The sequence below is a fragment of the Hipposideros armiger genome, unplaced genomic scaffold (assembly GCF_001890085.2).
Source record: "Hipposideros armiger isolate ML-2016 unplaced genomic scaffold, ASM189008v1 scaffold_34, whole genome shotgun sequence".
Taxonomy (NCBI): Eukaryota; Metazoa; Chordata; class Mammalia; order Chiroptera; family Hipposideridae; genus Hipposideros; species Hipposideros armiger.
The window spans coordinates 2,679,184-2,691,408 of record NW_017731384.1 but is presented as its reverse complement, the minus strand read 5'-3'; the positions used below and the strand labels follow the sequence as shown (position 1 = coordinate 2,691,408).

The following is a 12,225-nucleotide window of genomic DNA, read 5'->3' as shown; positions in this document are numbered from 1 at the left end:
TTCGAAGTATTCCCCTTGGGAAGCTATGCACCGACACTAGCGCCTAGTCCACCCTTCAAAGCAATTTTGGAACTCTTTCTTCTGGAATGGTTATCAGAGCTGTCGTCGTATTACCCTTGATGTCCTGAATGTCATCAAAATGTCTCCCTTTCAATATTTCCTTTATCTTCGAGTAAAGAAAGAAGTCACTGGGGGCCAGATCAGGTGAGTAGGGAGGGTGTTCCAATACAGTGATTTGTTGACTGGCTCAAAACTCCCTCACAGACAGTGCCGTGTGAGCTGGTGCATTGTCGTGATGCAAGAGCCATGAATTGTTGGCGAAAAGTTCAGATCGTCTAACTTTTTCACGCAGCCTTTTCAGCACTTCCAAATAGTAAACTTGGTTAACTGTTTGTCCAGCTGGTACAAATTCATAATGAATCATCCCTCTGATATCAAAAAAAGGTTAGCAACATAGTTAAACTTACTGACTCCATATGTATGATACCCACTGATACCATAGCTTTTAAAATAAACAGCATCACTGCATAGTTTGATTTGCTTGTTTTACTCGAGTGTACTGTGGCTATCTATCTAGATCTCTACACCCTTCGCCTCTCCTCATGCTGTCCTCTATCAACCATTAGAAGCCATAATGCATAAATTTTTATCTCCTAGCCACCATGTGAAAAAGCTGCATACACTTACACCTGTCTTCAAGGTTTAACCCTAAGTCCCACCTCTGATGACGAGCTCACACTTCTTCCCCGTTTGAATTAGAGGGTTTTTGTCCTCAAGGGCTGTGTTTTACTGTTTTTGTTGACCTGCAGCAGTTGGCTTCAGGAGCTGGCTGCTCAGTCAAGGCTTGTTAATTGCTTTAGTACAAATATGACTAAAGAACAATGTGTGCTTTACTCCCCCCTTTTAAGGTTTTAGGTCATAAATTCAAAAGCAGTAAACTTTAAGAAAACAATTTTTATTTAAAAAATTATTTCATCAAAAGTATTGGAATGAATATGTAGATAAGATGTTGAGAAATGATTCTTCTGGTTTAGATAGTTGAATGGTTTAATTCTAGCTCTGCCCTGGTGAAGTCCTCCAGAAAAGTCACTTATGAAGGAAGTCTGGCCTCATGGGAAAGGATTTTTACTGTACTGAAAGGAAGCCAGATGAAGCTGAGATCTGAAGCGCTCAGCTTCCAATTCCCGGAAGAAGGCATCGTCGTCGTTCTGTGTTATCATGTACTGCAGTTGTTGAATTTCCTTCTCCATCTTAGATCTCAGCTCCCTCTTCACCTTATATAATGTCTAAGAGAGAATTCATGTCATCCTGCTATTCACAACACGTATTCAAGCCCTCATCTATTTTTATTCCCTCTCCACCTTCCACCTCATCAAGCTCCTGCAATAATTTTAATAATTTAGCAGCAGCTCTTACAGAGACTTGAACAGGTAAAGTTAAAATTACACGATGGCTGTTTTGGATCATAGATGGATCTTCTTACTAGTATTCTCTCCATTCCCCTTACGGTATAACACAATTGTTTTCTATTTCTAAAAATATGATTTCTATCCTGTTAATTATTACCTGGGCCTGGGATTTTTCTCTGGCTTTGAGTTCTTGACGTTCCTGGGATATGGCTTCTGCCAGCAATGAAAACTGTTTACAAGGAAGAAAAAAATGAAATCTTTTATTTGTCTGTAGTCCAAATATAGCAATTCTTAATGTTCATAGGCTTGAAATCTTGATTTATTAGAAATCGGGCAGTATAAATTCTGTACGATGGTCAAGCACCAGCTTATTTTATCTTAAATTTCAAATAGGGTCAGTCTAGCCAGTACAGTGACAAGCTCTGAATTAATATGTAGAGGTTTATTGTTCAGCTGACTAAGCTGACTTCTGCCAGGTGGTCAGGATCAAGCACATCAGAACGTTAGCAAGCAGCAGCGAGCCCACCTGGTCTTTATAGTAGTTCTCCATGGAGTCCAGTTCATTCTGGTGCTGTCTCTTTTGTTCATCTCGCTTTTCTTTGGCATAGTTTCTTAGGTCTCGTAATCTTTGCTTTTGAATTTGTAAACCTTCTTCAAACAGTTTCTTAAATATCTGTCAATGATTTAGTCAGAAAAATTAATTCATACTGAAGTTTCATGGAAAATTATATAATAATTTTACCCAACTGCGGGTTTATACTTAATGTATTACTTCACAAAGATTTTTTAGAATAACAGCTTCATTGAGATATAGTTGATATACCATAAAATTCTCCCTTTTAAAATGTATAATTCAGTGGGTCTTAGTACATTCAGAGTTGTGCAGCCATCACCACTAATTTCAGAACATTTCATTACTCCAAAAAGAAACCCCACACCCAACAGAAGCCAGTCCCCATTCTCCCCTCCTCTGGCAACCACTAGTCTACTTTCTATGTCTACAGATTTGCCTACTCTGGACATTTCGTATAAATGGAATCACATACTATGTGACCTCTTGTATTTGGCTTCTTTCAATTAGCATAATGTTTTTAAGATTCACCTATATCTTAGCATGTATCAATACTTCATCCCTTTTTATTGCAAAAGGTTATTCTGTATGGATATATCATATTTTGTTTATCCATTCAACAGTTGATGGACTTTTGGTTTGTTTCTTCTTTGGGGCTATTATAAATAATGCTTGTGTGAACATTTGTGTATAGGTTGCATGAATATATACCTAGGAGTGAAATTGCTGAGTCATATGGTAGCTCTTTTGAGGAACTGCCAGACTGTGTTCCAAAGTGGTTGCATCATTTTACAACCCCACCAGCACTACAAGAGGGTTCTGACTTCTCCACATCCTTGACAACATTTGTCTTTTTTATTTTAGCCATCTTGGTGGGAATGATATCTCCTTGTGATTTTGATTTGTATTTCCCTAATGACTAATGGTGTTTCAGCATCTTTTCCTATATCCCAAAGATTCTTTACTGCTTTCAGAAAAGATACCTCAAGCAGCTATATATATAGGGCAAGAACACCAGAGCAGAAGGAACAAATACTCCATCTATGCTTGTGTATAACTGAGGGTGACGTGGTTATCCTCTAACTAGACCATAGGAAAAGAAACTGTTCCAAGGATTTGGATATGCCCATGTGTCTTCTATTGATTAGTAAGAATTCTTGATCAAAGAACTGGTTCTTATAGCCATGCATTCATTAGCCACCCATATTAACTTAGTCAAGTTACTTAATCTCTAAAAGCCTTAGTAGTATCTTCTAGAAAGGAGGATAACAGTATGACACTTCAGAGTATTTAGCCCAGTTAACTATAATTACCTTAATGTTTTACTCTCAGGATGAAATTTATTGCCATTTTGGAATCCCAAAACATTAAGCATTTCAGCTTAATTAGGCTGAGACAGCAAATACTCTGTGGAAACACCTCACAACACATCTGTCCTATGTTAATTTCCTGATTTTATGTGGAAACCTACGTCATGTAGTCCCACCTTAAGTTCCTGTCTCTGATGACATACTCCCAAACTGCAAAAGCAGGTGTACGGAAGAAGTACCGATGTGCAGGCGGTCAGAGGGGATTCAGACCTCACATTAAGATGAGGGCCGTGGAAACTGAGAGCAGACTGGGGTGCACTATGGGGGAATACCCGGGGTGCAGCCAAGTCTGAACTCTAAACCAGCATTTTAGGACTTGCATTTGGATTCTGGGTTCAAATTGGCACAAGAATCACAAACAAGGTGGTCCTGAACAGTAACAGACAAAATTCATCTCTTGCTCAGGGTTAGATAGAAAAGTCATATTTACCATTTCTTCCCGGGTCCTCATTCTCATCATTTTTGCACGCAACTGAACTCTATAATCATCATAGTATTTTCGGGCACGAACAATCTGCTGCCGATTTTCTTTAATCTTTGATTGGGTCAACTTCTGCCTATGAATGCGGTCCTTGAAATCTTGCTAAGAAAGGGAAAGGGAAAAAGGTAAGGACAAGAGGAAGACAGATTCCAGCATTCTCATCTGCCCCCTTCCCCATCACGATGTCTTGGAGCAGTAAGCCAAGTACGGAGGACGAGTGGCCTACTGCCTGGGCGAGAGGATGAGACAGTCAGCCCCCAGAAGCCCTCTAGCCTTCGGTGGGTTCCTCACCTGATTTCTAAGCCGCCCAATAGGCCCCACTGCTGCAGAGAGCAGCTGTAACCCTGGTGGGATTGAGGAGGAGCTCATCTTCCTGTCCCACCAGGGGGGTCACCTAAGCCACACCCAAATGCCAGCTTAGGAGAAGTAGAAAAATGGCACTCTGACTTTCAAGCAAAACTTCAGTTATGAGTATTTACGTCAAAACAATGGAAATTAGATAATCACTTACAAAGTAGTGAGGATGGAATGAGGTCATCATATACATAAAGGCTTCCACTAGGTATTCAGATATTTGTTTCCTTTTCCTCCAGACCAGAGTACCTCAGGCAGTTTCTCAGGTGGCTTCTCCTTTGGAATTGTTTGGATTATAGTTCTCACTGTTTATCTCTACTCTACACTCAACCAGAAGTTTTAAAATCTCTTCTTCTGGCATATTGTCTTTGACCTCTGTCCTCTCCCTTCATTATACTTACAGAGGATAATGTTGTGCTGTGTATGATTCTCTATCCAAATTAAAAAGAAAAAAAAAAAAGGAGGCTGGTAAACTATCTCAGCTCTCTACTTGGAACCAGAGAAAGACGGGGAAAGAACAAAAAGCACTACGTTACAACCACCTGGTACCTCGTAGGGCTATGAAGGTAGAGACAGACCTGGCTTAAAATCTCAACCTCACCCCTTTGCTGATTACAGAGGGATCCAGGGCAAGTTAACATCTCAAAGCCTCAGGTTTATCATTTCATAGAAAATGTCTCCATTATGACGAAATGAAACTGTATGTAAAGCACCTAGCACCTTCATCACTCATCAATTTTGGTTAAAGCCCAAGTTGCTTCTACAGGCAAGCAACTTAGAGGCAACGTCTGTGGAACTGTTGCCCAGCTGGTACAATTAAATTACTAAAAGTCAAAATTATAATACCCGACTTGCTTTTGACATACCAGTCTCTTGTTGTGTTCATATTCTTTCTTGACAAGTGCAGTAAGCAGGTCATGCCTTCTTAAGGCTTCTTCTATCTGTAAGAGGAACAAAAGGGAGGGAGGGTAATACTGCTAGCCACTAAATGCTCAAGGGTAAGAAGCGCTGTCCTTTTCTGGTTTATGTTCCTATGCTTGACAGTTAACTTACTTCATCCTGGAGTTTCTTCTTTGATCGGTTTTCTCCATATGCATCTTTTTTGAGCTGTTCAACCTGTGCAATTTGCTGTTTCCACATTTTGCTTAGTGTTTGGCCCGAAACATGGAGAAATGGAAACTGCTCAAGCATCAGGGGCAGGAGACTGTGTTCGTTTACTTTCACTGCAAGGTAAACAAACAATGCTCTTACTCTGAGAAACTTGCTGATGGCTTTTCATCAGAACTCTCATCCCACCTTCCTGATCAATCAAAGCTTCTCTAAGTGATGCAGTTCTGATCCTGAAAAGAACAATTCTAAAAGTCTGTTATTGCTTTTGCATTTCGTCTTTGATCAGAGTAAGCCAGCTACTGGTACGGATGAAAATAAGCTCAACAGTTCTGATTGATGACAAGCTGGTCTTGTGAAGTCCATCCCAACTGCTCAGCTGACTCAGCGCCTGGGGTGGGTGCTGTGTGTGTGGTCAAACCCCTCAGCCCTACTGGGAGCAGAGTCTCTGTCTGATGGGATGTAGTTAGAAGGCCAGCAGTCTTTGAAACTGCACCCTGGCATTTCACATGACCTCATTTTCTTTGTAACAGGACTCTTAATACTCACTGGCACCAACTGTCAATATAACAGGAGCTGGAGAGGCCATCTGCTTGCTTTGGAGCATCCCTCTGGTTCTACCAACTTCCCAGAAACAAAGAAAAGGCAGCCAGCATGAGTGAGCAGAGTAAAGATAAAGCTGGAGCAGCAGGTAGTGGCACTGGCATTCCTTTGGTACGAGGATATAGGCTTCCCTAAGATACTTAAGTTTTAAATAAATACCTTATTTAAGAGTTTTATCCCTCCCTACAGAAATCTAGCATATGGCAGTGATAAAGGAGGGACCTTTCTCCAGCTAACTGGTGGATGTTAGTTTTCAGTGCTGTGTCCTTGGAATGTAGCATACACTTTCAAAGGATGCCAGTTTTCCATAAAGTACAATTTTGTGGTTCTTACTTGGAACTGCTTTATTTGGCTTTGGCAAGCCACCTCTTGGACTTGGAGTTGTGGTGTTTCTAGAGTAAATCTTCCAGGGCTGACTACGTTTTGGAGTTCCTTTATGAACAACTTCTCTGTATATTTTTTCCTTAGAAGCAGATATAAAACAATAGAAATGAGAAGTCTAATAACTTTTATACATCATTTTAAATATTACATACTGACAAAAATAGCTAACTAATCCCCAGCCAAACTACCTTACTTCAGATTTCTAAAATCTGGTTAGTATTTATCTACTCTAAGTAAAAAGCATCTTTTGGCTTCTGGCATCCTTTGGAATTTGAAAAAGCACTGAATCTTTTTCAAATTTCACAGTCACCATAGTCCCACACCCTAAATGCAACTACATATGTTTTGATGTACTTGTTTCTTTGACGACTTTTTCCATGTAGATTTAAAAAGTTCTGAAACAATGTTTAGTTGTAACCATACTGTATATTATTCATAAACATTTTAGCATAAGTATCTTTGCAATGCTTTCATTTAGTTTCCGAAAGGCAATGAAAACTTAATGTTTTAGGTTTCCATGAACCAGGCACAGAACTAAGATTTCCTATCTTCTCTTACCCCCCTTTAACTTGTCAACCCAGACTATCTTTTAAACCTTTGGTGAACTGCTAAGCAATAGAAGAACCCCTTAAAAACCAAGGGAAGTTTTGGGAAGGAAGTGTTCTTTGGTACTGTGTTTTGCCACATTTTAGCAACTTGGCTACCTTACGAATAAGAAAATCCCATATCATGAAATGAAATCCTGCCTTTTTCTAAGGAGCTAATGACTAAGGCCCTGCTGAGTCTCTAGTCCTTTAAAAAAGGTCATCTCTGTACTTTCCACTGATCTGATAAATGGCATTTATTACAGTAGAGACTTTTACCCACTGTTTCCTCCTCGTCATTTATTCCTAGAGGTCCAATATTGTCTTGAACTTTATTTCTTCTTAGTTCCCTTTCGAATGCTTCAGTTATTGCCTACAGAGGAAAAGGCCATAGCTATTAAAAACATACACAAATGAAAATGAAGGGAAAAAAGTTCACCTAAGATCCTGTCATTCCAGTCACTTTTTTAAAGTTCCTTTGAGGCTCTATATCACAAATACACATTAACAGTTGTATAATTGGGACATAAAATGAAATTTACATAATGTGTTTCTTTGTTGTCATAGTTTTTGTAATTATTTTGATAGTCCCTTGAGTGGAAGTTACATATTAAGTTGAAGTTATATGTTATTGTAAGACGTCTGAATTAGTTTAAATTTTTTACGATTATAAAACATATTATAGCAAACAACTTAAGTGTTCTAAATTTATGTCACATTTCAAAATCCCTATTCCATAGCAGAAAGTCTTCCTTGGTAATCATACATTCTCCTTGTTGAATCCTAACCACCTCTTATTTCTGTCTTGGGCACTTTGATTCCATCTGTAACTCAAGTGGCCTGTCACATTTAATCTACCTCAAATTCTATTCATCTCTGAAGCTCTCGCTCTGAAAATATCAACCTTTACTGATCTACTCTTTCTTAATCCACTGGAGTACTGGACTATATCTGACAAGGTTAGTTTTCTTAAAATTTCATGAGTACAAGTTTTTTATCCCTAATTGGGGGCATAAAAAGCTATATATCACATAATTTTCTATCATCCACTAAGCTCAAGAATATTAGGTGCATTTTAGCCTTTAATCAACAGCATGTTCACTGTAGCATTTGGCTGAGAGTAAATGGTACTGCTGGCTGCCCAAGGGTGGTCAAGAGATGGGATGTACCTTTGCTTGGAATCGGCGGGGATCTGTTTCTTTTGGCTTTCGCTGCCTTTTTCTTTCCATATGGAACTGTCTGTTTTTGTTAATTGGAGATGGAGAAAGCGAATGAGATCTGTGGGGTGGCTTTCTATGCATGGCAAGTCCTACAACACAGAAGAAGAGACCGTTAGTTCCCGACAGCCAGAAATGTTAATTTGGAAACCAAATAGTTGATTTTCACCAAATCCAAAAAGAGTCACTGTGAATGTGCTAAATGTACTCTCTCCTGTGGTTAATTTGTATTTGTATGTTTAGTCAGACCAAGTAAACAGACAAATGTACATAAATGTGCACTGTCTCAAAGAAGTACTTAGATTCTACATTCAACATGGGGTTGAAAATGGAGCGAAATGTGGAATGCCTACTGTGCAAAAAGGCCTTTATTAAGTGCTCTCGGTGGTGGACGAAGAAAAAAAAAATTAAACCATCTGAGCTTTATGTTTGCTATCCTTTTACCTATCTAGGTCCTGAGGAGATGGGATGTAAGGGTGTGTATTTTATCCTTATAAAAGCAAAAGTTAACATAGTTTAGCTTTTTCTAAGCAGTCCTGGTTCTTTCCTGCTTAGCAATCTAGCCCTCCTACTTCCACACTGCCTAAGAGATCTAACAAATCACTCCTCTCCGCAAACCTTTTTATATTCCATTGTTTACAGATGTGCTTAAACATCTAATAGTTGTGAAGAGAGGGACTCCATGCCTTTTGGAAAAGAAAATAATTCAATATAGCTCTAAGGTCGAGGAAATTAGTTTGATACCTGTCTGAATACATTTTCTCAGATAATTCAAATTTCCCTGAGCTTTTATTTTTCTTTTCACTTTTTTAATTCAAATCTTCCAAATTCACTTCGAATTCTATGAAGCTGATGTTGAATAATATTGTATGTCAACTATAATTATATATACATATAGTCACAGGATGTGGAGTAGAATGTGGGAATGGAGTCAATGGAATTGTAATAGATAAGTATGATATTGGGGGTGTGAGGGCAGTGAATGGGGGGAGGGGGGTTGTTACTTTGTGAGGGGTGTAAAGGATAACTATTGCATTGTTCTGTACACCTGAAACTAATTAAAAAAAAATAAAGAAAAACCGAATTGCACAATCTATTTTAAATGATGGTTTTATGACATTTTACTATAGCCATAATGTATTCTTTTTTAGAAACTGAAGATCTAATTAAAATAACATTATAATGTGTTTTCAAAATGAGACATCATATGTATGTATATAATAAAAGAAATATGTAGGTTACTGGGTTAGGGTTCCTAGAGATTACCTGAGTCAAGCTTACAGGAAGAGAGATGATCAAAAGAAGAAAAAAGTATTCTTGGAGTGAAAAAACAACAGAAAAAGTTAAGGAAGTTTTGGATGTGAAATGCTGTTTCTAGAGAAACAAGGATGGCTGAAGTAGATAAAAGTGAATGGAAAACACACAGAATTTTAGTTGGTGGAAGACAGGACAATTACCTGAATATGAACAAATAGCAGGAAGTATCTGCAAAGATGTGGCAAACAAGAAACTGGCATGCACTGCTAATAGGAGTATAAACTGGTACAATCACATTGGAGGGGAATTTGGTAATGGTGAAAAAGTGTAAACCCTATGGTCCAGTAATTCTAGATGTAGATCCTAGAGAAATGTTTGTACATGTTATAGGTTGTTCATTGCAGAATTGTTTGTAGTTATGAAAACTGGGAACAATCTACATGTCTTACAAGAGGGGACACGGTGATAGCCAAATATAAAAACACAAATGGGGTACCATTGTATGACCTGAGTTACACAGTAGTTAAAATGAATGAGCTGGATCTATAAGTATCAACATAGATTTCTAAAACAATGTTAACAAAAAAAGCAAGTTGCAGAATAACATACCCAGTATCTATGTAAATTTTAAAAAACATAAAACAGCATATTTAGACAGGTAACACACAGGCCATTGAAGTATAAAAACAGGGATAACAGGGTTCCTGTTCAAGCTGGCAATACAGGAGTGACACTAGCATGATGACTGAGTGAGAAGACCCCAGTGTATCTACCCTTAAATCTACAACTAGTCAGATCTATAACCCAACAAAGGTTCCTCTGTTCAACACATGGCCACGCCTGAGAAATCCACACATTGGTACATCTGAAGGGGCGCATACTGGAATGTGTAGGGGAGGCAGAGTGGGGACACACAGGAATGGTGTCCGCAGATACAGTCCTGCCGCTGTGCCTGAGCCCACGGTCCCAGTTAACACACTAGTGGTAGCGGAGTTGGGGTGTGGCCTGGCAGAGGGTAAGAGAGGCAGAAACAGTCAGCACCTGATAATCCGGCTCCTTCCCGATTGTAGTGAAGCCGTGCCTACAGCCTTCTGGCTACAGCACAGTGGCACCAGCAGCCATAGGGAACCATGTAGCAGTGGGGGGGGGCTCACAAACCCATTCCCCACCGCAGGCTCCATCTCCCCACCATGATAGTGATGACCCAAGACCCAGGTGACCCAGACACAGCAGGGACACCCACCACCCAGGCAGCTGGCGACTCCTGGAACCACAGCTACACTACACAGACGCGACAGCAGAGGCTCTAGTAGCACAGGTAAGAGACACAAAAACTTGTGCTATAGCACCACCTACTGGAAAACAAAAGAACTAATCAACCTGCTGAATTGTTCAAATCAAAAAGAAATAAGAAAGGTATTCACTACCTAAGATGCACCAGCAGAGGAATAACCCCACCTAGCAGCATGAACCACCAAGGTAACACAGTAACACAGAAAGAAAATGACAATTATCTAGTAATCAAACTCAAAGTCATGGAAGGTTGTAATCTAAGTAATAAGAATTCAAAATAGCAGTCAGGAAAAACTCAATGAGATAACAAGAAAACTGAGAAAGGCAGTTCAATGAGCCCAGGAATAAAATTAATGAGCAGGAATATGTAACCGAAGAGACTGAAACTATAAAACAACAACCAAACAAATTCGATAAATGAGATGAAGAATCCATTAGAAAGAAAAAGAAAACAATCTAATTTGCAATCACATCAAAAAGAATAAAACAGCTAGGAATAAACTTAACACAGGAGGTGAAAGACTTGTACACTGAAAACTACAAGACATTGTTGAAAGAAACTGAAGATACAAATAAATGGAAAGATATTTCGTTGTCATGAATTGGAAGAATTAACATTGTTAAAATGGCCATATTACCTAAAGGAATCTACATATTCAATGCAATCCCTATCAAAATCCCAATGGCATTTTTTACAGAAATAGAACCAAAAATCCTCAAATTTGTATGGAACCACAAAAGACCCCAAATAGCCAAAGTAATCCTGAGAAAAAAGAACAAAGCTGGAGGTATCACACTCCCTGATTTCAAACTACACTTCAAAGCTGTAATAATCTAAACAGTATGGTATTGGCAGAAAAACATACATATAGACGAATGGAACAGAATTGAGAGCCCAGAAGTAAACCCACAATACGCGTATATGGGTAACTACAATAATTTATGACAAAGGAGCCAATAATATACGAGGGAGAAAGGAAAGTCTCTTCAGTAAATGGTTTTGGGAAAACTGGATAGCCACATGCGAGAGAATGAAATTGGACCCTTACTTTACATCATACACAAAAATTAAAACAGATTAAAGACTTGAATGTAAGATCTGAAACAAGAACATATAAGAAAACATAGGCACTAAGCTCCTGGACATTGGTCTCAGCGGTGTTTTTGTGAATTTGACTCTAAAGGCAACAAAGAAACCAAAAATAAACAAATGTGATTACGTCAAACTAAAAAGCTTTTGCATAGCAACGGAAACCATCCACAGAACAAACAGGCAACCAATGGAATGGAAGATATTTGCAAATGATACTTCCGATAAGAGGTCACAGCCAAAATATATAAAGAACTCATACAACTCAACACCAAAAAAACAATCCAATTAAGAAATGGAGGGCCGGCCGAGTGGCTCAGTTGGTTAAGAGCTCGCTCAAGAGTGTGAGCTCTGAGCAACAGCGGTTCGAGTCCCGGCCCGAGCTGAGCAGCCGCTGAGCTGCCAACAGGTGGCAGGATGGCTCAGCTAAAAATAACAATAATAATAATAATTTGGGCCGGCCAAGTGGCAGGATGGTTAAGAACTGGCTTGGGATGCCAGAGGG

At 39.1% G+C, this 12,225-nt stretch overlaps 1 protein-coding gene across 4 annotated transcripts in view; it reads right to left on the bottom strand.

Annotated features, from left to right (window-relative positions):
• Nucleotides 1-934: 934 nt before the first annotated feature.
• CEP95 (centrosomal protein 95) overlaps nt 935-12,225 on the bottom strand; it is a 32,283-nt gene continuing 20,992 nt past the window's right edge. For 2 of the 4 annotated variants that reach the window (XM_019637736.1, XM_019637737.1), the window contains exons 12-20: nt 8,033-8,172; nt 7,147-7,236; nt 6,229-6,358; nt 5,239-5,408; nt 5,052-5,126; nt 3,781-3,933; nt 1,936-2,082; nt 1,567-1,638; nt 935-1,286 (exon numbers count right to left, since the gene is read on the bottom strand). In XM_019637736.1, coding sequence (XP_019493281.1) covers nt 1,110-1,286; nt 1,567-1,638; nt 1,936-2,082; nt 3,781-3,933; nt 5,052-5,126; nt 5,239-5,408; nt 6,229-6,358; nt 7,147-7,236; nt 8,033-8,172 — 1,154 coding nt within the window. In that variant the 3' untranslated portion in view covers nt 935-1,109. Of the gene's footprint in view, nt 1,287-1,566; nt 1,639-1,935; nt 2,083-3,780; nt 3,934-5,051; nt 5,127-5,238; nt 5,409-5,841; nt 5,917-6,228; nt 6,359-7,142; nt 7,237-8,032; nt 8,173-12,225 lie in introns of all 4 variants that reach the window. The other 2 variants (XM_019637738.1, XM_019637739.1) reach the window with 2 other exon arrangements.